This window comes from Gouania willdenowi, chromosome 15 (assembly GCF_900634775.1).
Source record: "Gouania willdenowi chromosome 15, fGouWil2.1, whole genome shotgun sequence".
NCBI lineage: Eukaryota > Metazoa > Chordata > Actinopteri > Blenniiformes > Gobiesocidae > Gouania > Gouania willdenowi.
The window spans coordinates 3946236-3974082 of NC_041058.1; the positions used below are offsets into that span (position 1 = coordinate 3946236).

The 27847-nt window shown below is 35.6% G+C and overlaps 2 protein-coding genes across 5 annotated transcripts in view; both read left to right on the forward strand.

Moving 5' to 3' along the window:
- Nucleotides 1–817: 817 nt before the first annotated feature.
- ciao2b (cytosolic iron-sulfur assembly component 2B) lies at nucleotides 818–4544 on the forward strand. Its single transcript, XM_028468996.1, has 5 exons — nucleotides 818–1044; nucleotides 2283–2362; nucleotides 2449–2574; nucleotides 3236–3281; nucleotides 4243–4544. The coding sequence occupies exons 1-5, from the start codon at nucleotides 918–920 to the stop codon at nucleotides 4341–4343; spliced, it is 480 nt and encodes a 159-aa protein (XP_028324797.1). The 5' UTR covers nucleotides 818–917; the 3' UTR covers nucleotides 4344–4544.
- Nucleotides 4545–19510: 14966 nt separating this feature from the next.
- The window catches only part of abch1 (ATP-binding cassette, sub-family H, member 1), a 36817-nt gene continuing 28480 nt past the window's right edge, over nucleotides 19511–27847 (forward strand). Inside the window, exon 1 of one of the 4 annotated variants that reach the window (XM_028469375.1) lies at nucleotides 19511–19641. In XM_028469375.1, the coding sequence (XP_028325176.1) occupies nucleotides 19519–19641 (123 nt within the window). In that variant the 5' untranslated portion in view covers nucleotides 19511–19518. Of the gene's footprint in view, nucleotides 19684–24349; nucleotides 24490–27847 lie in introns of those variants that run through there. The other 3 variants (XM_028469378.1, XM_028469376.1, XM_028469377.1) reach the window with 3 other exon arrangements.

The window sequence follows — 27847 nt, forward strand, 5'->3', positions numbered from 1 at the left end:
CTCACTTTGTATTATATTTCATATAGGGTTTGGCTTAGGGTTATAAATGAAAAGCACTATATAAATAAAGTTACATTTTATTTTGTTTGAAATTTTATTGAACAAGTACAGATACAAACAAAAAAGGCACCTTTCACATTAATACAGATTATTGACAAAGTTGAAAGACAAAAAAAACCAAAACAAACAAACAAGGTTCTAAACAATGTACTTAAAATCAAACAACAATGTTATTCACACAAAAATCAATCATCTTATCATTCACAAACAAGGGAAATTTCATATTAATCCCTTAAGATTGAAACCAATTCTAGACATTGCTCCAAAAACTCTGCATTATGTCGCACAAAAAGAAAAGATGATTCAAATCCTCAAAATACACAGTAACCAACATCCAACGTAAATCTCTGTCTCAATAATACTTTTGTAGGGTAAACTGTTTAAGATTATTTATTATGTTTACCGTAAACATCATTAATTATCTTAAAATGTATTTCTTTGACTTTGGGCAAAACTGAATAAATTAAGTATTTGCATCGTATCTTATTCATTTTGTCAGTTTTAAAGTCTTTGAGGACGTAATATTTTTTGGCAGAGTTTTAGTGGAACAGGAACTCAAAAAAAAGTATTTCTTTTGAATTTATTGCTACATTTAGGGTTAAAATTTTCAGCAACATTAATATTAAAGCTGTCTTAATTCAGTGATAACTTTGGAAAGTATTATATCTTGTTTAATCATGAATTGGATTTGAATTTATGTTTAGAGCGGAAAGTTGATTGGGACGTTGATCCTTTTTGTCCTCCTTCGACTTCCGTTCTTCCCGGAAGTTCCTTCGTTGTAACTCGCTTCCCCGTGTCGATTTGTTTTTGGACGTTTTAAAGTATTTTTTTGCACTGCTGACATTCACACGGCCGACATGTCTTCGGTTTCTCAGCTGGAGAATGCTAATCCGGTGATTTTTCAGCGGTCCGTGGAACGACTGCTGACGGCGTCCGACGAAGACGAAGAAATCCACGATCCGATCGACAACAGAGAGATCTTTGATATCCTTTAAGAACAGTTCCTACCATTTTTACTCTTTAACATGAGTTAAAATCACGCTTAAAACTGGTCAAACTTAGAAAATTAAACTAAAAGAACACGGAATAATAAAACTTTTGTTTTATGGTTGTAAAGTTGTATGCTAAAATAAAAGAAATAAACGATACTGAAATGTATTTATAGATAAACATGATAGTATATTCTACGAACAATATAGTATATTGTACAAACGTGATCCACTACCGCCACCATCTAGACATTATTATATCACGTTTGTACAATATAAGTATATTGTTTGTGCAATATCATATCACGTTTGTACAATATACTATATTGTTTGTACAATATATCATGTTTGTACAATATACTATATTGTTTGTACAATATACTATATTGTTTGTACAGTATATCATGTTTGTACAATATAAGTATATTGTTTGTACAATATATCATGTTTGTACAATATACTATATTGTTTGTACAATATAAGTATATTGTTTTTACAATATAAGTATATTGTTTTTACAATATAAGTATATTGTTTTTACAATATACTATATTGTTTGTGCAGTATATCACGTTTGTACAATATAAGTATATTGTTTGTACAATATAAGTATATTGTACATACAATATAGTGTTCCAAAATATATTTTCACCTGTGTCAGCTCTACGTTTCCGTAGTTTTATTCTCTTTTTGTGATTTTTTTGTTGTTGATGTTGTAATTTTGTGTTTTTGGGTTCATTTGTTTTGCTTATTTTTCTGTCATTTTTTGCATTTACTTTTGGGGCCACATGAAATTAAACTGAGGGCCGCTGCATGTGGCAGGTTGCCAGTTGTCCATGTCTGGTTTAGAGTTCTTTTGTGTATTTCTGTTGTCTCTTACATTTTTCTCTTTTATCTTTTTGGTGTTTTATGTGTTTTTGGACCAGTTTAATGTATTTTCTATTGTCCTTTTGCTTAATTTTCTGTCATTTTGTGCATTTACATTGGGGGCCGCATCAAATTAGACTGAGGGCTGCTGCCAGTTAGCCAATGTCTGGCTTGGGGTATGAACTGAATGTGACCCTGAAGGTTCTGAAGTATGACGTGAGCGTGCCGTGCAGGTACGCACTGTCCATGGAGGCGTCTCAGTGTGTGTGTAACACTGATAAAGGTTCTAGGATCCAGATCTTGACATTTATCACATCTCAGTGATGTAAAGTTGGGCTGAATGTGACCTTCTTTAACTGCTGACACATCTGATCAGATCCATCAATGACCCGGAGCATCCTCTGTCTCTAGAGGAGCTCAATGTGGTGGAACAGGTCCGGGTTCAGGTGCGATGTAGCACAAACAAGCCCCCACACTCTCCGTACTACCCCCCCTCCCTCCGTGTAACCCTCTCTGTTCTGCCCCCGCTCAGGTGGATGACGTGGGCAGCACGGTGGGGGTGGAGTTCACTCCCACAATCCCTCACTGCAGCATGGCCACACTCATCGGTCTGTCCATCAAAGTCAAGCTCCTGCGTTCCCTGCCTCAGCGATTCAAAGTAGGTGGAGTCACAATAATAATTTTGTATATTTCTCTGTCCTTTTGTCATTGTTTTGTGTTTTTAAAGTCGTTTTGTTCATTTTTTGTTGTCCTTTTGCCTATTTTTCTGATTTTTTGTGTGTTTTTGGTGCCGTTTTGTATATTTTTTGTTGTCCTTTTGCTTATTTTTATGTCATTTTGTGTCCATTTGTAATTGTTTTGTTCTTTTGTGTATTTTATTTTCTCATCTTTTACATTTCTCAATCCATTTTATGGATTTTATTGTAATTTTGTGTGTTTTTGGAGTCATTTTGTCCATTTGTTTTGTAATTTAGTGTTTTTTTTGTTGTGGTTTTGTCTTTTTTTTGTTGTTCTTTTGCCTATTTTTCTGTCTTTGTGTGTTTTTGGAGTCATTGTGTATATTTCTGTTGTCTTTTTGCTCATTTTTCACTGCTACAGCAATTCAAAGTAGGTGAAGCCACGAGGAGTCTGCTGTGCTTTAATCCAATGAGTCATTTTCTTGTATCGATATCATCAATTGATTACCTTTTATAAACGATTTTAGATCAATTGATGTCATGAGGAAGGCCAACTTGCCGAGCACAGATCTATGTAGCTGAATCATGTGATTATGAATGGATTAATCGATCTAGTGGTTGTTGTGTTTGTCTTTCACACAGATTGATGTTCATATCACTCCTGGGACTCACGCCTCAGAGGAAGCAGGTAGCAAACAGCACTCAGGATTTATTCACCCATCATGTTTAATGAAATTTAGGCTTTTCATTGATTGGTCCTTGAACTATTCTAGACAATGTTAAGACAAAAAAGATGAAATGCCATCTTTACTTTATCAAGTGCAACAGAAAAAGGCTGTAAAACACTGTCGAGCCTTACTTTTCTCAGCGTTTAAAGGAATCCTCCACTTTTTTTTTTGACAAATATGGCTTAAAATCTTTTAAATGTCCTTATCAGTAGATCCATGCCTAACTCAATGCATTATGCAGCATTTTTGTTCCTCCATCTTGAAATCACGTGATCGATGATGTCACACGGCCCCACTGCCTGTAAACATCCTATTGTTTTCTATTGGACTGAAGCATTCAGCCTGATTTTTAGATCTTTTAGCAGCTTTTTCGGTCAAAATGACAACTTGTGCTGCTTTTGGTTCCTCTTGTTGTATTTTTCTGTAATATATGTTTTTTGGAGTCATTTTGTGTATTTGTGTGCCTTTCTGTTGTCGTTTTGTGTACTTTTTGTATAAATATTGTTTAGTTCTTTGTTTTGTTTTACTCATTTAGTATATTTTCATTTCTAAGTAGTGCGTGTGTGTGTGCGTGCATGCGTGTAAGACTTGCTTCCTGTCCTCCTGTTGCTGTGTGGGACTCTTTCCATCTCCTCCGTGGGTTCTCTCACACACACACACACACACACACACACACACACACACACACACACACACACACACACACACACGTGCATCAGCTGCGCACATGCACATTCCCCGTCACAGGTGGTTGAAATGCGTGTGTGGACAAAGTTTCAGGTCGAACAGATGCCACGTCGGGGAGATATTCGCTCCACACACACACACGCAGACCTTTTGTGCTTTATAGATAGATGTTCAATATATATATGTATATATATATATATATATATGTATAAATTAGCCTGTTTCTGTGTACAGTGAACAAGCAGCTGGCGGACAAAGAGAGAGTGGCAGCGGCGTTGGAGAACTCCTCTCTGCTGGAGGTGGTCAACCAGTGTTTGTCCCCCAGGGGCCTCTGAGCGCCGCTGATTTAAAAACGTAGGCATTCAGACACTCGTGGAGTTTCTTCTGTGAACATGATATGAAGGATGTCCACTGAGCATTTTTAAGGACGCTTCCAGGAGTGACGAGACGCTTTCCTTTGTGTATAACATTTTTCACTTTCAGAGAATATAAACAAGTGCCAATAAATGCAGTCATTGCTTCATTTATTGATGGGATTGTTGCATAAAGACGGGATTTTTTTAATAATAAATATCTGCTTATTCTCATCAATATCACTCACAGTTTAAACTAATCCAGCTCAGGTAAAAGCAGCTATAAATCAGGGTTGGGGTCAATTGTAATTGTAATTGCATAATGGTTAATTAATTACAATTATGGCATAATTAAATTTGTAATTTTAAAAATCTGTTGCTGTCGTAATCATAATTACATTGTAATTTAGTTTAGATAGTTGACTTTGTAGTTGTAATTGCCATGAAAATTCTATAAAAAATGACAATTATAATTGAATTGTGATTAATTATTTACAATTTAATGCAAAACTGTAGAACAATGTAACAGTTCTCCACATATGTAATCAACAATTATTAAACATATGTTTCAGATCCAGCTTTCCAACATTTTTCTATTTAAAAAAACTTCAAGGGGTAAACTGACACAAAAAAGGCTCAGACGTCCAAACCAAAAATATTGATACCTGTATTTTCATTGATTAAGAAGCCTAACAAAGTAACCAATAGATAGGAAATAAATTAGATGATAGATATTTGTTTTTAGTGTATTTCACAGCTGATTTAGGACTCGTTAGCATAAGAGATGCTAACAGAAAGCTAACTGAATGTTAAAATGTATCATTTATTTCAGGCTCAGAAATTGTGATTAATTGTCATTGAACTTTAGTAAGTGAGAACATAACTGAAATTGACTTTATGAGGATAAAAAAAAAAAAAATAGTAATTTAATAATTATCGGGAATGCACAAATGCATCAAAGCTTTAAATGCATATATAAATTGCAATGTCTCATTCTAAATAAACAGCTATTTTAATTTATTGATGATATAGTTTGTTTAACTTTATGAAGTAAAAAGAATTGTTGAGATTAACATATTTTAGTAAGTGTGAATACAAAATAAAATAACCCTAATAAAAAGAAACATCCTGGTTTGTTTCTGTTCCTGTTGTGGGTGTGTTGCTTTACATATATCGCATACAGATTATATGAGCAAAATATTTATTAGGGACACATTTGGGGAAAAAATACATCTGGGCTCGATACTTTTTTAAATGATTATTTTTAGGAAAAAAAAAAAATTACCCACGGAAATATCAAGTGTGTATTGCTTAATAAAGCAGAAAAATCCAAGCTTTCTAGTTTCACTATTTTTATTCAATTTTTTTTTTTTTCGAATCTCTTTTTAAAACACATTTTTGACACTCAATTAACAGTTTTCCCACATTTGGTATAGTAATTATGTGCATAAAAAAAAAAACATGATCAGAACCAATACAAAAGAAAAAATTAGAATGTACGCACATATATTTTATATATATAGACACACATACACATAAATATACATATACAATATAAATAAAATACACAAAATAAATGTAAGCACACAGCATACTGATATTTAAAATAAAAATAAATAAACGTTAAAATTATATAATGAAAAAACTAAATAATTATAAATAAATAAAATAAAAGACAACATTTTGATGTCAATTTTTAAAAAGGCAATGACGGACATTAGGTATTACAACAGGAACCATTGAGTTGTACCTCAGTGTGACCAACTTTCATGTTGTCCAAGAAAGTGGAAAAACTTTCATCATTTAACCCCATGTTAAACAAAAATGAGGAAGAATCCAGCCCTGCTGCTACGCTGCTCATACAGCACAGCTAACATGGAACATTAAAGGAGCTACTGCAACCTTTAAATTCTATGATTCTCAACATCCCAAATGAAAATGTTGCCCATATATTGCATTTATATTCATTTAAAATGCATGGGACTATTAGTTTTCATTGACTAAAAAATAAACAAAATGACTTGTTTTTTGGAAGTCGACAAGATTGTTGTCGACTTAAAGGTGCCGTCTGATTGGTTCTTTCTGTTTTGGACCGAATGACAGGGATTGGTCAGAGTTTTGCCAGGATTCCAGCTGCTAAAGAGATCTGAATATTCCCTCCTATCTCCTTTCCTATCCACTTTTCCTTAACCCCCGGAAGTGTTGAAGTGGCGACCGTGGTAAGGAGCGTTCCAATTCTCTAATTCTCAGTATGAGCTTATCCCACAGCCCAAGGCATGCTAGTGCATCCATGATCAATGTGAATGTCAGAACCACTTCTACGAACCCAGGCGCTGCCCTGGACTCAAAGGTGCAGCCAGGCCAGCAGCAACAACGGGAGTCAAGGAGCCCCAGGCCACCCTCTCTGCCCGGCGCCACCACTAGAGGGAGACACATTGATGGCACACACCAGCCCCGGCACAGACGCCAGCATCTCCCCATCGCGCCCACACATAGCGGAGAAAGGAGAGACACGGCCCGCAGAGACCCCGCGAAGCAAGCACCCAGCACCCCCCCCCCCCCCCCCCCCCCCAACCAACGTCCCCCAAAGGCCCACTGCCCCGCCATGCACAAAATAATACGACTTTAATCTTGTAGTGGCCGATTTTTATTTTTTTTTTGTATAAAGGCTGTAATTATTTTTCATGAAATTATTTAATTGAATTCATCTTTTTCAGAGGCTGAAACGTATTTAAAGGACATTTATGAATAGGTTTAAGAATCTCCGTCTTGGAATCTGTAATGATATGTGTAGAACGTGATGTCATTGTTTTTTGAAGAACATCAGTCGAACAGCGATGACATCAGCAGCAAAAGTGACTTTGGTCTGTGCCCAGAGACAAGCATAGATTCGTCTGGTCACTAACTGAGGAACATAAAGTCTAAGATGTCTGACATGGAGAATGAAAACAATGCTGTTAATCAGTCTGTCATTACGGGGACTGACATCGAGCATTTTGGGATTGAAAAGCTTCGTGATTTGCTCCAAAGCAGCGAAGCAAGACACAAAGAAAAGGATGCTGAAATTGAAGAAATGAAAGCTCAACACGAAAACATTGCAACACAGAAATGTATTGCACTGGCGTTCTATCAAGAGAAAGTCCAAGTATTTGTGGATGATTTGCTGAACTTTTCCAAGATGAATCAGAAAGTCTGCGACGAAGCCAACATGAAAATTCAAACGCTCACAGAGGAAAAGCACAAATTTATGAAGTTAAACAAAGTTCATCAGAGAAAAATGGAATGGGAGAAAGACCAGTTATTCTCCACAAAAACAGAGCTGGAGAAAATGGAATTAGAACAAAAAACTTTGCAGAAACACTGTCAAAGTCAAAATGACCAAATTACGGATTACAAGGAGCAGAATCACAACCTGAGAGAGCAAAACAACAGTTTACAGGAAAACTTAGAAAGAATGAAGTTAAGTGAATCAGAGTTATCTGAGACTCATGAAAAGGAAAAAGCAATGTTAAATATGGAAATTGATGATGTTCAAAGGAAGGTGGTGAATCAAAATGACAAAATTACGGATTACATTATGCAGATTCACCAACTGAAAGAGCAAAACAACAGCTTACAGAAAAACTTAAAAAGAATGAAGTTAAGTGAATCAGAGTTATCTGAGACTCGTGAAAAGGAAAAAGCAATGTTAAATATGGAAATTGATGATGTTCAAAGGCAGGTGGTGAAACAAAATGACAAAATTACGGATTACAAGGAGCAGAATCACAACCTGATACAGCAAAACAACAGTTTACAGAAAGACATAAAAAGACTCTGTGAGATTGAATAGACAGAATAGACAAAACGAGCGAGGCACTCCAACGGCACACAACCGATGCGGAGCAGCAGCCCCCCGCCAAAGGCGCAGAACCCACCCACCTGCCAGCCCGCAGATAGCAGGACAGACCTACCAAGCGGCCGATACCGACCTCAACCACCAGAACAGCTAGAGCCGCCCCCCAGCAAAGAGCACCATCCCGGAGTGCCAAGCAACCCCGCCCCAACCCCGGCGCAGAGGCCAGCACCCCCCAGCGCGCCCACCCCCCACCTCGGTGCGGCAGGCCACCCCAGACCCACACGCCGCGAGGCGTGCCCCCAAGGCAACCAGGAGACGAGACAAGCACCAAGCCCCACCCGCCCCCCACGCCCCACCAGGCCGGCACCACCCGGAGAGACCCTGCAAAGAGAGCCCCCAGCAAAAATAAATGACAGCACGTCTGTTGTTTGTGTTGGAAACACAGAGAAAATGACAACTTAGTGAGGAGCATCCACAAAGTCAATCCTTCCTTTTGTTCCATTCACTGTGAAAAGTATTAAACATGCTCTGACCTTACCTTAGCTGAAGGTCTGGTAACTCAGGTGTTGGTCTCCATCTTTTATAAGCTGTTGTTTTTCCTCAAAACAAAGTTTCTCTATCATCTATCTCTCTGCCTTACAGCGAAACGAAAAAAAAAAAAAGACTGTGCAGCTGTTCCAGGAAACAGCGCTGTTTAGTAATTTGGGCTATGAAACGCACAAAATGCAGACACTTTCAAACTTATAGGTACTGTAGGCTATTGGAAATGGAAAAATAAATAATTTATAATTAAAAAAAAATATATATATATAATTAAATAATCAAAATATCAATTCACCCTTGGGTAGGCACTGCCTACCTTGCCTACCCTGATGGCACGTCACTGCAAATCTCTATATATAGCTTGAATCTCGATATATTGTTCACTCCTAGTATGTGTGCATATGACTGGGTGTATACACGAGCAAAAAAAAAAAAAAGAAAAGATTTTTGATTTGGATTCAGCTGATTTATTGCTTGATCAAATTTTTAGTAATTGCTTGTGTTGTACGTTGCTTGGACAAAAATGTAAAGAGTACTGATACATCATATTCAAGTTTAAGTACTATTAATTGATTGAAATTGTACTCAAGTATAAGTACAAGTAAGTCATACTTAAAATGGGGGTACGAGTATTTGAGAAAAACTGCTTTATGGCGTCACAGGGTTGGATTGAAGTCATAGTGAAGCAGCGTGCGTGCAGCAGCATGTGATCCTAAAGCCTCCTCCTCCTCCTCCTCTTCTTCTTCTTCTTCTTCTTCTTCTTCTTCTTCTGCGGTGTTCACAGGCGGTTGATGGGAGTCGTTCATCCGAGCTCTACGTCTCAAACTCCGGAGGTGAGTCTGTAAAAAGAGTCAATTTAACATTTTATTTGTCCGCTTGAGGAGGATTGTGTGTGTGTGTGTGTGTGTGTGTGATACAAACCGGAAGTGATGACGCAGAGATTCCGTTGCGGAACATCAGTGGCTCACGGTCACAGACTTTAGCAGGAGGAGCAGTACTGACAGCTGTGTGTGTGTGTGTGTGTGTGTGTGTGTGTGTGTGTGTGTGTGTGTGTGTGTGTGTGCGTGTGTGTGTGGTGGGGGGGCACTGCCCACGAATGCCCCCCACGACACCGACACTGTCCTTTGCTCAAGTTTTACATTATTTTTGTCTCTAAACTTCTTCCTGTGTCTCGTCCAACATTAACCTGGAATTTAGGTCTTTTTATTCTTTTTTTCCTGAAGTTTTTCTCATTTTAGAATTTTAAAGAGTTGTGCCACAAATTATTGATGGATGAGGAAAAAAAGTCTGTGTGCAAGTAAAAAAAAAAAATCTCATGTTAAAAAATAAACTCACAAATGTTTGTGTGTACCGCCTGAGAGGCACACGTACCCCAGTTTGGGAACCCCTGGCGTAGAGTTCTGGGTGGTCGCACACCGCCGCGATTATTTTCTTCTCCATGCTGACGTGTTGACGGCCTGATGTCATTGTCAACAAGGACTCTGATTGGCTTTCGCAACTTCGCGTCACACAAAACATTCGCTGGAGTTCAATTTTTTCAACTCAAGCGAATGACAAATGTCACGGAAAATTGGGAGCGTACATGCCGCGGCCAACGCTCTTGCCGCGCAGATCACACCGCGCCCCCATCAGGAGAATAATTTGCCCCTTACCGTGTCTATCCCATTGACTTTATATGTAATCTGATCACGCAAACATTTCATGAGGCGTTGTAGTTTTCACTTAGTGGAAGCGCATCTGATCGTCAAAACAGACGTGATCACCTTTTCCTAACACCTCTCTTAACACCTTTCTTTAACCCCCGTGACGTTATCCACAGGATTAAGGAAACGCCATCACGTTTGTTTTGACAATCACACGCACTTCCACTAGGTGACGTAATAATCTGATAGCCGCAAAAGTTAGTGACGTCTGCCGTGGTGAAAAAACTACAAATTTCAGAAAATTGACTTTCCCCTGATATAATCTCAAAAATCACAAGATTTTAATGTTAAAATCAAAGGAAAAGAGGCTACCAGGCTATGAGGAACAAAAGAGAAACTAAAAGAATGTCACTTTGAGAATGGTTGCTCACACTCAAATTCCACTCGCAAATATGAATTATGTTGAATAAAACATAATGTGGCTAAACTGATCTCTTATTTCTGAACCACAGTGTCTGTTTTATGTCAGTTATAATCTGATAATATGTCATAATAAAATATGGGGTTTAGATTATTTACAGTTGTTCTAAGCATATTATTGCATTACATGATCTCTGACTCCGTCCCTTGAGTTTCCGTGAGCGTGCGGGTGTGCGTGTCCCTTTAAATGTTGTTGCCACAAGGAATTGTGGGTCAGCATTATCTCGTCTCCTTTGGTGAAGGATGCATCAGTGTTTCCTAGGCTAACAGAGGTTTTACTTAAACACTTCCGAAGATAAAGGAACAGTCGATAGGAGGGACTAGTCGGACGCAGACCCTGTCTCGATGCAGTATATCCACTATATTGGCCCTTTAACTTTGAAGCCGAGTTGTCAACTTCTGCAAGTTAATTTCCAACCCGCGTAGACGTTCCAGAGTAGCATCCTGCTTACTTTTGAGTTTGTTTATTGCACAATCCCTCAGTAATGACTGGCAGCCTTCCCAAAACAGCTGCCAACGCAATCCGAACTTTGCGATGCATTAGAAAACTGCCAGCTACAATCAGCAGCATACTTGTTATCATAATTCCAGTTATGTAGACGTCTTCCACGTCCTCAACGGAAATGAAAGATGGACACACGATCCTCCACTCATCCCAGGAGTCCATCGTGTATCTGGCAACAAACGTTACGTCAGGACAGGCGGGCTCTCCTTCGCCCATTCTTTTTGTTGAAGAAATTTGTTCGATTGCATTGAGAGACCAGCTGATCAATTCCATAATTTTGGTTTTGGATAGAGATGTAGAGAGAGGCTCCTGTTAGATTCTAACAAAAGACAGTACAAAACAAAGGCACAGCAAGCAGAGCAGATAAGGGGATGGAGAGAAAAAAGCGTCCGCCTTCATTGTGAGCAAGACGCGCTTTTTCTAATTGTTGATGATAAATTTGGCCTCCTCATCCTATGATCGTTTGTGTGTGTGTCTGTGTGTGTGTATGTGTGTGTGTATGCATGTTTACAAATATTACAATTGTCCAATTAGACAAATATCCAAAGCCAGAGGTGAAAGTAACGGATTATAAGAACTCACATTACTGTAATTGAGTTGCTTTTATGGATACTTGTACATTTTGTGTATATTTCTTAATCAGAAATTTCACTTGTACTTAAAGGTGCAGTCCGCGACTTTCAGATTCCTCTCTCCCTTTCCAAACTCCCTCCCTCAGAGGAGCTAACAAGCTAACGTTAGTCCGACAGCAACATCGCAGTAATATAACATGCTCTGTTAAAAGCATTTTACTGCAGCGCTTCTCTCTCTCTATGTGCAGACAGTACACCAACCTAGCAGCAGCAGCAACAACACAGTGTCACTTACAGCAGCCCACATGGAGGTTGCTGCGTGCACATGAACAACACATGCTCGACAGAGTTCTAGTGTAACAATTACAAATCAATCATAATGTAAATCAAGCAGCAGTATTTTACCTTTCAAGCAGAAAAGTCACCAATTCCATCTTCTACTCCTCCAGACCATACACTGTAAAAAAGATGGGGCTACAGCTCCAAGAAAGGGGCGGGGACTGTGAGTAGCAGCTGTTAGACAGTCAATTCAAACAAAATCCTGGTTCTGATTGGTTCTTTTTGCTCGGTGGCGGTGCATTCTGGCAATCTGCCTTTAAGTACATTTTAAAAGAAGTAAAGTGATTAATTTCTACACCCAACCATTACTGAGTAAATTAGTGTTTTTTGTTTTAAAATGATCAATGGACATTGGGAAACTACAAAAAAAATGAAATGACATAAAATGACAATGAAAAAAATAAAAAAAATAAATAATAATAATAATAATAATAATAATAAATAAAAATAAATATAATAATAAAATAAATAATAATTATAAATTAATCACAATAATAATGAAATAATGATATTTTTTGTTTTAAAATGATCAATGGACATTGTATAATAAAACAATCAAATGCATCACATCAAAGCCGACCGATCAGATTAAACGTAATGTACGGCACCAAAACAGCATTGAATGGCGGTTATTTTTCTCAGTTTTAGAGTTCATAAATGTAGCTATACTGAGAGCCTATTATTTATATTTTTTTTATTTTGAGGTTAATTGACAATTGTTGTAGAAAAATGACACAAAAGGACAAGAAAGGCACCTAAAAGGATGACAATAATACACAAACCATCAACAAAAATACAAAATACTGACAAACTCTACACAAAACCAAAAACAATGACACACGAAACAACAGAAAAATGCACAAAATAATTTTTAAAAAATCGCACAAAATGACATCAATTTAATTACTCATGGAACAAAATGACTTCAAAAATACACAACATAACAGAAAGACACACAAAATGAAAACAAAAACACACATAGTGAAAACGAAAAAATGCTAAATGACAGTAAAATACACAACATAACAGAGAAATACACAAAATGAAAGCAAAAACATGCTAAATAACAGATAAATTCACAAAATTACAACAAATATACACTAAATTACAACAAATATACACTAAATTACGACAAAAACACACAAAATTACAACAAAAACATGCTAAATGACAGTGAAAGACACAACAGAATCTTTATAGATAAACATGATAGTATATTCTACGAACGATATAGTATATTGTCCAAACGTGATCCACTACCTCCACCATCTAGACATTATTATATAACGTTTGTACAATATAAGTATATTGTTTGTGCAATATCATATCACGTTTGTACAATATACTATATTGTTTGTACAATATACTATATTGTTTGTACAATATAAGTATATTGTTTGTACAATATATCATGTTTGTACAATATACTATATTGTTTTTACAATATACTATATTGTTTGTGCAGTATATCACGTTTGTACAATATAAGTATATTGTTTGTACAATATAGTGTTCCAAAATATATTTTCACCTGTGTCAGCTCTACGTTTCCGTAGTTTTATTCTCTTTTTGTGATTTTTTGTTATTGTTGTTGTTGTAATTTTGTGTGTTTTTGGGTTCATTTGTTTTGCTTATTTTTCTGTCATTTTTTGCATTTACTTTTGGGGCCACATGAAATTAAACTGAGGGCCGCTGCATGTGGCAGTTGTCATTGTGTATATTTCTGTTGTCTTTTTGCTCATTTTTCACTGCTACAGCAATTCAAAGTAGGTGAAGCCACGAGGAGTCTGCTGTGCTTTAATCCAATGAGTCATTTTCTGGTATCGATATCATCAATTGATTACCTTTTATAAACGATTTTAGATCAATTAATGTCATGAGGAAGGCCAACTTGCCGAGCACAGATCTATGTAGCTGAATCATGTGATTATGAATGGATTAATCGATCTAGTGGTTGTTGTGTTTGTCTTTCACACAGATTGATGTTCATATCACTCCTGGGACTGACGCCTCAGAGGAAGCAGGTAGCAAACAGCACTCAGGATTTATTCACCCATCATGTTTAATGAAATTTAGGCTTTTCATTGATTGGTCGTTGAACTATTCTAGACAATGTTAAGACAAAAAAGATGAAATGCCATCTTTGCTTTATCAAGTGCAACAGAAAAAGGCTGTAAAACACTGTCGAGCCTTACTTTTCTCAGCGTTTAAAGGAATCCTCCACTTTTTTTTTGACAAATATGGCTTAAAATCTTTTAAATGTCCTTATCAGTAGATCCATGCCTAACTCAATGCATTATGCAGCATTTTTGTTCCTCCATCTTGAAATCACGTGATCGATGATGTCACACGGCCCCACTGCCTGTAAACATCCTATTGTTTTCTGTTGGACTGAAGCATTCAGCCTGATTTTTAGATCTTTTAGCAGCTTTTTCGGTCAAAATGACAACTTGTGCTGCTTTTGGTTCCTCTAAATAATCAGGAAAACTTAAAGGTCCAGTATTTTGCTATTTTTCACTCTTTCCATCTGTTCTAAGAAAACTAAAAACATAATATTTGAGGTTTATTCTCCCAAACTTGGCTGTTTTCCAGAGTTTTAGCCATCTGAAAAAATTGACTTTCATGAGGTTTCAAAAAACAGACGGTTTTGGAGCCTTCATGCATATGTATGAGTGCTAATAATGTGTTGTTTTAATTTGAGGTGTGTGTTTATGTTCACCTTTGTATGTATGTTTATGTTAATCTATGTTCTTATTATCTGACTTTTTAGTTTTTGTTTACAGACTGACCTTTTGTTGCTATATTTAACCCTGATCTCCTCCTCATGTGCCTCTGCTCCAGTTTATATTTGTATATTCATTTATTGATTTTTTGGGAGCTCTCATGCAACTTAGTTGTTGATTTGGAACATGTTTTTTTATTTTTATTTCCCTTGAATGTACCCCCTTGTGTTTTTGAAGTTAGAAGTTGAGTTTATTATTCTCATTGAGAGTTAGTATTTAACTAGAGCAGTGCCCGTTGGAAGTATGTATTCATGTAGTGGGAGGAGCTTAAGTAGAGTTGTTAATTGTGGCCAAATGTGTTTAATGGTTGGATGTACAAAGAGGTGTACACACTCTGTACTTTGTAATGTTATAAAGTGGTTTATTTGTGGGTGCAAAGTAAAATAGTGTGTGTGATTCCCCTGGTTTTTAATTCTATGAGACATGCGCATGATAAATGTTTGTTTTTTAAGTCTTTTATAATTTTTTGTTTGGTGTGTTTTTCTTTAATGTATGTTTTTTGAAGTGATTATGTGTATTTTTGTATTTTTCTGTTGTCTTTTTGTGCATTTTTTGTATAATTATTGTTTTTTGTTGCCATTGTAGTGTGATTCTAGAGTCATTTTGTGTGTTTTTGTATCTTTTTGTTGTAGTTTTGTGCATTTCTGTTGTCATTTTGTGTATTTCTTTGTATAAATATTTTGGTTTTGTGTATTTTTAATCATTTTCATATTTTTGTTGTATTTTTCTGTAATATATGTTTTTTGGAGTCATTTTGTGTATTTGTGTGCCTTTCTGTTGTCGTTTTGTGTACTTTTTGTATAAATATTGTTTAGTTCTTTGTTTTGTTTTACTCATTTAGTATATTTTCATTTCTAAGTAGTGCGTGTGTGCATGCGTGCATGCGTGTAAGACTTGCTTCCTGTCCTCCTGTTGCTGTGTGGGACTCTTTCCATCTCCTCCGTGGGTTCTCTCACACACACACACACACACACACACGTGCATCAGCTGCGCACATGCACATTCCCCGTCACAGGTGGTTGAAATGCGTGTGTGGACAAAGTTTCAGGTCGAACAGATGCCACGTCGGGGAGATATTCGCTCCACACACACACACGCAGACCTTTTGTGCTTTATAGATAGATGTTCAATATATATATGTATATATATATATATATATATATATATGTGTATAAATTAGCCTGTTTCTGTGTACAGTGAACAAGCAGCTGGCGGACAAAGAGAGAGTGGCAGCGGCGTTGGAGAACTCCTCTCTGCTGGAGGTGGTCAACCAGTGTTTGTCCCCCAGGGGCCTCTGAGCGCCGCTGATTTAAAAACGCAGGCATTCAGACACTCGTGGAGTTTCTTCTGTGAACATGATATGAAGGATGTCCACTGAGCATTTTTAAGGACGCTTCCAGGAGTGACGAGACACTTTCTTTTGTATATAACATTTTTCACTTTCAGAGAATATAAACAACTGCCAATAAATGCAGTCATTGCTTCGTTTATTGATGGGATTGTTGCATAAAGACGGGCTTTTTTTAATAATAAATATCTGCTTATTCTCATCAATATCACTCACAGTTTAAACTAATCCAGCTCAGGTAAAAGCAGCTATAAATCAGGGTTGGGGTCAATTGTAATTGTAATTGCATAATGGTTAATTAATTACAATTATGGCATAATTAAATTTGTAATTTTAAAAATCTGTTGCTGTCGTAATCATAATTACATTGTAATTTAGTTTAGATAGTTGACTTTGTAGTTGTAATTGCCATGAAAATTCTATAAAAAATGACAATTATAATTGAATTGTGATTAATTATTTACAATTTAATGCAAAACTGTAGAACAATGTAACAGTTCTCCACATATGTAATCAACAATTATTAAAAATATGTTTCAGATCCAGCTTTCCAACATTTTTCTATTTAAAAAAACTTCAAGGGGTAAACTGACACAAAAAAGGCTCAGACGTCCAAACCAAAAATATTGATACCTGTATTTTCATTGATTAAGAAGCCTAACAAAGTAACCAATAGATAGGAAATAAATTAGATGATAGATATTTGTTTTTAGTGTATTTCACAGCTGATTTAGGACTCGTTAGCATAAGAGATGCTAACAGAAAGCTAACTGAATGTTAAAATGTATCATTTATTTCAGGCTCAGAAATTGTGATTAATTGTCATTGAACTTTATTAAGTGAAAACATAATTGAAATTGACTTCATGAGGAAAAAAAAAAAAATAATAGTTATTTAATAATTATCGGGAATGCACAAAGGCATCAAAGCTTTAAATGCATATATAAATTGCAATGTCTCATTCTAAATAAACAGCTATTTTAATTTATTGATGATATAGTTTGTTTAACTTTATGAAGTAAAAAGAATTGTTGAGATTAACATATTTTAGTAAGTGTGAATACAAAATAAAATAACCCTAATAAAAAGAAACATCCTGGTTTGTTTCTGTTCCTGTTGTGGGTGTGTTGCTTTACATATATCGCATACAGATTATATGAGCAAAATATTTATTAGGGACACATTTGGGGAAAAAATACATCTGGGCTCGATACTTTTTTAAATGATTATTTTTAGGAAAAAAAAAAAATTACCCACGGAAATATCAAGTGTGTATTGCTTAATAAAGCAGAAAAATCCAAGCTTTCTAGTTTCACTATTTTTATTCAAATTTTTTTTTTTAAGAATCTCTTTTTAAAACACATTTTTGACACTTAATAAACAGTTTTCCCACATTTGGTATAGTAATTATGTGCATAAAAAAAAACATGATCAGAACCAATACAAAAGAAAAAATTAGAATGTACGCACATATATTTTATAGATATAGACACACACATACACATAAATATACATATACAATATAAATAAAATACACAAAATAAATGTAAGCACACAGCATACTGATATTTAAAATAAAAAAAATAAACATTAAAGTTATATAATGAAAAAACTAAATAATTGTAAATAAATAAAATAAAAGACAACATTTTGATGTCAATTTTTAAAAAGGCAATGACGGACATTAGGTATTACAACAGGAACCATTGAGTTGTACCTCAGTGTGACCAACTTTCATGTTGTCCAAGAAAGTGGAAAAACTTTCATCATTTAACCCCATGTTAAACAAAAATGAGGAAGAATCCAGCCCTGCTGCTACGCTGCTCATACAGCACAGCTAACATGGAACATTAAAGGAGCTACTGCAACCTTTAAATTCTATGATTCTCAACATCCCAAATGAAAATGTTGCCCATATATTGCATTTATATTCATTTAAAATTCATGGGACTGCTAGTTTTCATTCACTAAAAAATAAACAAAATGACTATTTTTTTGGAAGTCGACAAGATTGTTGTCGACTTAAAGGTGCCGTCTGATTGGTTCTTTCTGTTTTGGACCGAATGACAGGGATTGGTCAGAGTTTTGCCAGGATTCCAGCTGCTAAAGAGATCTGAATATTCCCTCCTATCTCCTTTCCTATCCACTTTTCCTTAACCCCCGGAAGTGTTGAAGTGGCGACCGTGATAAGGAGCGTTCCAATTCTCTAATTCTCAGTATGAGCTTATCCCACAGCCCAAGGCATGCTAGTGCATCCATGATCAATGTGAATGTCAGAACCACTTCTACGAACCCAGGCTCTGCCCTGGACTCAAAGGTGCAGCCAGGCCAGCAGCAACAACGGGAGTCAAGGAGCCCCAGGCCACCCTCTCTGCCCGGCGCCACCACTAGAGGGAGACACATTGATGGCACACACCTGGTGTGGTGCAGTAGCCCCCAGTCAAGGGTGCACGTATTTTGATTTTTTTAAATATATTTTATTATGACATTAGCCTATATTTATTTGTAAAAGGAGTTAAAATTATTATTTAAATATAAGCATTCATGCGTGCTAAGAATACTAATACTTTCTAATAAACTATATTATTCAAATTAATACACAAGTGCACACAGTAACATATTTTGTAATTTCCTCCCAAAATTAAACCAAATATACTATTTTATGAGAAAGGTTGTAATACATGCAGTCAGAGGTAAATGACTTGTTTGTTAAAGCAGTGGTTCTCAACTGGTGGGTCGGGGCCCATGAATTAAAACCAAGTTTTACATTGTTTTTGCAATGTAATTTCAATTTAATTCCAATTATTTTATTCTCATTTTGTGAGGTTTGTTTTAGAAACAAAAATTTAAAATCAAGCATTTATATATAAATATATCTATATATATATATATATTTGTTTATCTCTTCTTGACCTGATGGAGAAACATGCCTTGAATCTCAATTTTAGTTTTTCAATTTGAAAACAAAAACCAAATAACCACTGTATTACGATTTCTTTTTCTGAACGGAAAATTAAATAACCAAAACAAACACTGAATAAAACACAGAAAATGTATGAATAAAAATGTTGCCTCTCGTTCGCAGCTCCATATTTATAGCCAAACTATGCGCGCTCCCGCGTTCGGAGGACGTCGGGGGCGCGCCCACGCCCCTCCCGCCGCTGCCATGGCCGCTCGCCGCGACGATGACACAGTCGGTGCTGCAGAGTGCACGGAGATGGAACCGCGGGTAAGATGTGGATGAAGGTGAAAGGGATCCACGCATCCTGCTGTGAGTGTGCGTGTGTCTGAGTGTGTGCACGAGGGCGCGCGTGCGTGTGTGTGTGTGTGTGAGAGAGGATGAGGAGACTGCAGAAGCTTCACATCCTCCTCGATGACAGAAATTTGAGCACACACACACACACACACGTGCACACTCGCGCACACGCGCTCGGGAAAAACCTGCTGGCCTCGATTTGGAGATTTTTGACGTGCAGTCGTGACGCATTTAGGATTAAACTTGGCAGGAAAGGTATTTAAGTAATATTAATATAATCCCTTATAATTCCTTTAGTGAAATCTTATTCACAACCTACCCCACCCTTTATAAACCCTCCCGTAATGATTCCCCCAAATACATCGATAAAATTTATAGATACGGACTAGAACCCGATCGATTAATCGTGCAATCGATTAATCAGGTCGATTTTAGCTGTTGCTGATTAATTGATATTTGTCAATAACGCGATTGATTAATTGGCAGAGGTGAAAGTAATGGATTACAAGTACTACTGTAATTGAGTTAGTTTTATGGGTACTTGTATTTTAATGTAGTTTTACTTAAGTACATTTTAAAGGAAGTAAAATAATGTGTTACATTTCTACACCCAACCATTACTGAGTAAATGATTATTTTTTTTTCTGTTTTAAAATGATCAACAGACATTGTAAAATGACAAAAAAATCAAGTAACAGTATTGTGTATGATATATCAGTATTCTTTACACGTCTGTCAGTATCTAATATGTAAACTGTGTATTAACTGACTCTGTGTTGTTCTTTCTGCTTTATAATCTGTTACTGAATTAATTCCGCTATAGTTCATTGTTTACAGTTATATTTTGCCTTTTTGTATTTATGTATCTATGGTTACTGTTTGACATTTGAGCAACTTTGTTTTTAAATATTTACAGGCTTTACAGTCCTTATGTTGACAGTTACAAATTACTTCTGCTATTACTGGTTCTTTGTCTTGAATCATGTTCTGTGTATCAATGTTGTTATTGGTCAATATATCAGATATCAGTTTAAAAAAAAAAAAAAACAGTATCGGTATCAGCATCGGCCCAAAAACTGCCATATTGGCTCTACTACAGATTTATAGACGCAAATTTGTAAATCCTTGCAACCTGATTACATTTCTTACACAAAATGCCTTTGATTAAAATATTTTTTGAACAACTAAAAAAATATTTTTATTTTGTTTTGTAATTTTTCACTTTTATTTTTTTGTGTCTATTATGTTGTATTTACTTTTTTGTTTATTTTATTTTCTGTTTTTTTCATTTTGTAGATTGTATGGCGGCAGCGTCTTACTAATAAGTGTATACGTGTGTAATTATTTCTTATTTATTTATATATGAAAGAATGTTTTTTTTATTTTATTTTTTTTTAAAAGATAGAAATCCACAATTAGTGACCCTTCATAAAAATGATCTAATCAGGATTGTTATTTATCATTATATAATAGTGTAATCACTGATATTAATCCTGTAATTAAAGTTAATCTGCTTTTCGTAAGCACATTATTTTGAATTGTGCTTTTTCTTATGTTTGCTTATTCCTGTAATCCTATAAGTAATCCTTTTTGTAATCCCACTTTTCCTTTGTAAATTTGTGGATGCCACTGGCTTGTTCACTCTCGTTGCTCTTACTCCTTGTTCCAAATTATTCTTGATCTTGACAGTTTTTAAAATAATAAAACAATGTCATTTATAAATTGTACAAATTAGTGTTAGGGTCAGATAATCCCAATCCTGATTTATTACAACAATGATACTAATGCTAATACTTTTATCTGAGTAAACTAAATTATTGTTGTTTTTTGGTCTAATCTGTGGCTAATTTTGATTATTTTATCTATGTATGTTTTAATGTGTTATTTTATTCCATTTTAGAAATAACTAATTTCTTAATTTGTTTTTATTTTAAATTTTTTTGTAATGAATGTGAAGGGGCGGGACATAATAATGAATGAGCCAATCAGAAGTCAACTCTGTGTAGCTTCTCAAAACCAGAGCCATGCAGAACTCCGTTCACTCCAATGGTTCAGTTTTGTCACAACAATGGAGGCTCATGCAGACTCACATTCATACCCTGGAAGTAGCAGTTCACTGATGAAGCCTTCTGAAGTCACAGCAGGGACCTTGGACACAAAAATTCACCTATATCCACCAGCAGGTGGCGCTATAACAAAGGTCAACATGTTTTGGCCCGTAACTCCCACACCGTTTGTTGCACATTTCAAACCTTCATATCCACAGATTCCTTGAATAGCACTGAATCACCTGGGCTAGGCCACGCCCATTTCCACCTAAACTTTTGTTGAAGCAAAATCGTAAAAACTGGAAAACCTACTTTTTCGAACTCCTCCTTGGGTTTTCTCCAATCAGCGTGCTAATGGAATCTGTTGTGCCTGGTGATAATAAATTTGCATGTGTACATTTCCTTTCTAATAGTTCAGAAAACATGTATGCTAGGTTATTTAGCATCTTTGTGAATGACTTTGTGCGTTAGCGCTACGTGATGGAATGCTAACAAGGATCTTATGATGTTAGCTTCAATAGGCATTAGCAACAGGATAAGGCCTGTTTGAATGATGACGAAATGACAGTGTTGTATTTAACATTGATAATAATGAACTATGAGTACGACCTAGCATTATAAATGCCAAATATAAATGCAAAAGTTAATTATAAATGTCAAATCTAAATGTAAAAGGTAATTATAAATGTCAAATCTAAATGTAAAAGGTACTTATAAATGTCAAATCTAAATGTAAAAGTTAATTATAATTGCCACATCTAAATGTAAATGTTAAATCAAAATCTAAATGTCAAATGTACAGTAAATGTAAATGTTCAAGGTAGGGTAGATGATTTTCAAAAGCTAGTACGATTTTGAATGTAGCCTCCCCGATGGCTCTCTCGCCCCTCCCCTCTGTGCTCCGTCTCACTCACATGCATGTGCACAGCTGCTGCAGAAGAGGAGCTCAGCTCATCGCTAGTACTGTGTAGAAACTTTGTTGTCTCATGTCTCATTCAGCAGTAAGTAAACAATAAACTTTATCATTATTTATGTTAAAAAACATGACCAAAAACTCTGTTTTAATTCTGTCAGCGGTGACATGCTTTCAGTGTGAGCTCGTGCATGCGAGGGATCGAGAACGAGCCCTGGAGACAGGGAGACGTGATTGGTTAAAAAGCACGGTTCGTTTTTTTTCCATTGGTCGAAGTTATTACAGATTTACAGCTGCTACGGTTGACAGATTTTCTTCGTTCCTTTTTCAGAACACAAAACATCTTAATTTATGTCAGGACGTTAAGATAATTTCAACCAAAAACTTGTATCTAGTATCAATTTGAAACAAAAAAGTGTATCTAGAGAAAATCACCTACCCTAGCTTTAAATGTAAATCAAAATGTTAAATCTAAATCAAAATGTTAAATCTAAATCAAAATGTTAAATCTAAATCAAAATGTTAAATCTAAATCAAAATGTTAAATCTAAATCTAAATGTTAAATCTAAATGTTAAATCTAAACCTAAATGTTAAATCTAACAAAAATGGGACGTTCCGGTCCGCTATCTGTTTTTTTTTTTTTTTTTTTTGACTAGCGAGTGGAGGCAGACATATTAACAGGTGGCCAAAAGTGGCAAAACGTGGCAAGAAAAGCGTGAAAAGTGACTAGGTGGCCAAATAAGGCGGAACCAGGTGGTATGTAATGGAAAAGGGTAGATTTAATGGGCAAAATGTTGCAAACAATAGTGAAAAATGCGCAAAATGTGCAACAAAAAGAGGCAAAATGTAGGGAATTTTTTATTTATTGGGCAACATTTTGCTTATTTGGATGAAAAGTGGCCAAAAAGAATTAAAGAAAGGACAAAAAATGGTTAAAAGTGTCTTAAACAACTTGCAAAAATTGACCAAAAATAGGGAGCAAAAGTGGCAAAAACTGTGGCAAGAAAATAGTAAAAAGTGACTAAAATGAGCCAAAAGCATTCAAGAGTGGCCAAAAAATGGACAAGCATAAAGGAACCAGGTGGTATATAATGGCAAAGGGTAGATTAAATGAGCAAAATTTTGCAAACAAGAGTGAAAAACGGCAAAATGTGGAACAAAATGTAGGAAAAAAGGAAACAAGTGGTATTTATTGGTCAAAAGTTATCCTATTTGGATGAAAAGTGGCCAATTATTTATTTATTTTTTTTTTTTAAAAAAAGGACAAAAAATTGGATAAAAGTTTCAAAAACAACTTGCAAAAATGACAAAGGCAAAGGTGTATTTATTGGCAAAAAGAAGCTAAAATCTGAAAAAAGTGTCTTTTTGAAAAGGGGGAAAATGGGACAAAGTAAAAGGCCAAAGGAAATAGGTGAAAAGAGTAAAAGTTTCCCCTTTCTAAGGTTTTCTGGGGTTATAATAATTCAAAGTAGGACATAAAGTGCCACATGTTGAGCATCACTGACCTAATAACATGGTGTCACTGATAATGTAGTGGACTGGTCTGGACAGGAAATGCCAGGGCGACCTTTTTGTCCAGTTTGGGCAATTGTTGAACCTGTTGTTTTTAATGAAGCTTTAGTTAGACCTTTGGGTATTTGTTTGCGAAGGAAAAGGCGTGCATGTGTGTGATAGGTGGACCCAACCAGTTCTTCCACTTCCCGTCCACAGCAATTGTCGTCTGTCACCTGACGCTCACATGCTTGTTCGTTGTTGTTGTCCTCCTGTGTGTTGTTTGTGGAGTCAGTCGTCCCTCGCTCCTCTTCTTCCTCATCTCTTCGTCTCTAGCCGGTGAGTTTCAGCTGCAGACGTTGAAGAAGTGAGAAACCCTTTTGGTGTCATACGACTGAACTTAATTCTGCTGAATATTACATCAAAAAATACACTTAATTTCATCATTAACTGCTACTGCTAATCAGAATGATAAAAAAAATAAAATGTGAAATTTTGGTGGATGTAAAAAAAAAAAGTAATATTTAAAATCATTGCATGTTTTTTTCATTCTTTTTTTCGCCACAAAATACTTCAAATTCTAAATTTTCAACACAGCAAACACTGTATTTTATGCAAAGCTTTCTCTAAGGCTGCACGATTTTAGCTCAAAACAAAATCCTGATTATCCAGTTTTGACTTTTTAAAAATCCCTCAATAAATAATTCAATTTTGATTTTATATCGTTTAATCGTGCAGTTTTTTGTTTTTTTATGTGGGGAAGTACAGACAACTTTCATTTGTAGCTGTTTGATAACAACTCGTACAGAAACATCATGCATGTTTAGTGCTTTTCAAAATAAAACCAACAAAGCTGTACTGCAGTGTTTTTCAACCTTGGGGTCGGGATTCTATGTGGGGTCACCTGGAATTAAAATGGGGTCACCTGAAATGTCTAGTAATTGGTAGTACAAAAAAAGCAAACAAAAAAAACATGGGTAATTATTATTTTGTGTATCTTTGAACACCTTTTGTATATGTTGTTGTTTTTGTTGTGATCTTGTGTTTATGTGGTTGTTTAGTGTGTCTTTGTTATAATTTTGTGTACTTTTGTGGACATTTTGTGCAATTTATAGTTGTTGTCTGTGTTTCTGGAGCTTTGTGTGTTTTGTTGGGCTTCATATAACTTCCAACTTCATGAATTACAATTGTTTTGGGGGCATTACAAATTAGACCAAGGGCTGCATGTGGCCCCCGGACCACCAGTTGCCTATGTCGTGAACTGGTCCTCGTCGGTTTCCGTAGATTTGACTTCATTAGCAAACCTTTGACTTTTATTGTGTATTTTGAGTTAATTTTCAAAATTTCAACTTTAATCTTGACATTTCAGCTTTAATCTCGATTTGCCCAAAATCATGTTCTCCCTCAAAATCGTCCCTAATCCACTTTCGTAGTTTGTGCACTAATCCTGGCTACTGTGTATTTGTAACTCACTTTAATAAACATTATCAAGGTAAAAGCATAACCCTGGAATAATTAAAAAAACAGAGGGTTTAAAATGAGACCAGGTGTTTATTTATAGGGAAAAGTTGTTAACGTCTACGTTTCTGCACCTTTTGAGAAAGAAGAAGAAGAAGAAGAAGTTTCAGGCCTTTTAAGGTGTGAACAAAAGATGGAGCAGAAACAAAGAAATACATTTAATAGTCCACATGTTGTTGTTTCTCCTCTTCCTGAACTCCCATAGGATGACCTGTTGACTCTTCCTCTAGGGACTCCAGAATAGCAACGTTTAGCACTCTGGGAATGGGATCAACCTTAGCGCCTACAATGTTGTTCCCTTCAAAAAAAAACAAAAAACACTGTAACAGAATAAATATTCCTGTCATTTCATTTAATTTCAGAAAAAATACATTATTATTCTTTTTCAAATTAAAACACAATTTGTATCCTATACTTTGATTTTGTCAAATATAAATGTCGTTCTACTTTTATTTAAAATGCAAATCAGAGCTGGCACAGAATTGGCCCTCGTCAGTTTCCGTAGATTTGACTTCATTAGCAGACATTTTGACTTTTATCACCATTTTCGAAATTTCTAATCAGAGTCAGAGAATACTTTATTAAACCCCGAGGGGTAATTAGAACGGCAAAGACAACACTAATAATAATAATTTTACACACATGCAGAAAAAATGAGCAAGACTACACAAAGAAAATGTGCAAATGAAAGATAAGGTGCAAAATTATTAAAAATAATGAATACAAATAAATAAAAGTAAATATACAGTACATATGTAAACAGATTGTTTTTTAGGTCCATGGCAGGCCAGCTGTGGTGAAAACAAAACTTTATCCTGTTTTTTTTTTATTTTTTTAATTTTGACATTTTTTCTTGATTTGCCCAAAATTATTTTCTCCATCAAAATCGTTCATAATCCGCTTCCGTACTTTGTGCACTAATCCTGGCTATTGTGTATTTGTAACACACTTTCATAAACATGATGATTAAAATGGGTTCGCGATCCAATAATGGTTGGTAACCACTGCGCTAAAGTGGCATGAATATTCTGTATATTTTTAATAAATGAGATTTAAATGCACTCGTAACGTCGCGCCCTGTGGTCAAAGATTTTGATGATTCCATGTTTTGCATGTTAAGCATATGCTAACAATAACCAACAACTGCAAAAAATACCATTCTTTTTCAAATTAAAACACAAGCTGTATCCTATATTTTCATTTTGTCAAATGTAAATGTATTTCTAATTTTATTTGAAATTTTAAATGCAATAATAAAAGATAATAGACACACACACATACATATATATATATATATATATATATATAAGATTTAAATGCACTCATAATGTTGCACCCTGCGGTCACAGATTTTGATGATTCCCATGTTTTACATGCTCGTGTAAAACTGCACATGCTAACATGCTAAGCAAAAATTAGAAACTGTAAAATAGTCAATTTGATCAAATATAAATGAATGAAAAATTAGGAAACAGAATAGAATTCAAATGAGAATAAAGGAAATATATAAAGTTTATTATAAAATACGTTTTGTTGTACAGGGAAGCCTGAAGAGCCGGATGGGGCTCCCAGGCCTCATTTAGAGGAAAGAATGTGAAACGATTACAAATGTAGGCTACAGGGTCAAAGGTGACACAGCGTTGTTTCACCAGATTACACAATCTTTCTAATCTCCGCTCTGGAAAAATGAGAGTTGAAGGCGGGAGTCGGTTGGAATTAGAAAAAAGATGTGATTGAAGAACGTTTGCAGGCGTTTCATGGATTGTTCCAAGGCTCTTGTACTTGGCAGCGACGGGAGGGAAACTTCGAGGAATTCCAGGTGTTTATGAGATATGTGTTTTTTTCTGTTCTTTTTTTAATTGTGACCATCACTAGACCTCCCGGAGGAAGGGTAAGAAAAACTTGATCCGGGGGAAGGGAACAGGGAAGAAGGAGTCAGGGTGGGAAAATGGAAGGGGTGGGGAAGAGTCGACTGTTTTAAGGTGAGAGCGTAATGTGATGTTGTTATAGTTGTGCATATTTTACTATCGTACTTTCCTGTGATTTCTAATTAAAAGAACCAGAGGTGGCAAAAGTACTCGTCTTCAGTACTCAAGTGAAAGTATAAATACTGTACTTGAATTGAAAATGTATTGAAGTTGCTCCCTTACTTTAGTAAAAGTAAATAAAAATAAGTACATGCTACTAAATGTACTTAAAGACACACT

Excerpts from the sequence above, each read along its gene's own strand:
- ciao2b (XM_028468996.1), top strand. The coding sequence starts at position 918 with ATGTCTTCGGTTTCTCAGCTGGAGAATGCTAATCCGGTGATTTTTCAG. Across the intron at positions 1,045-2,282 it reads CGACAACAGAGAGATCTTTG|ATCTGATCAGATCCATCAAT; the intron begins ATATCCTTTAAG and ends AACTGCTGACAC. Across the intron at positions 2,363-2,448 it reads TGGAACAGGTCCGGGTTCAG|GTGGATGACGTGGGCAGCAC; the intron begins GTGCGATGTAGC and ends GCCCCCGCTCAG.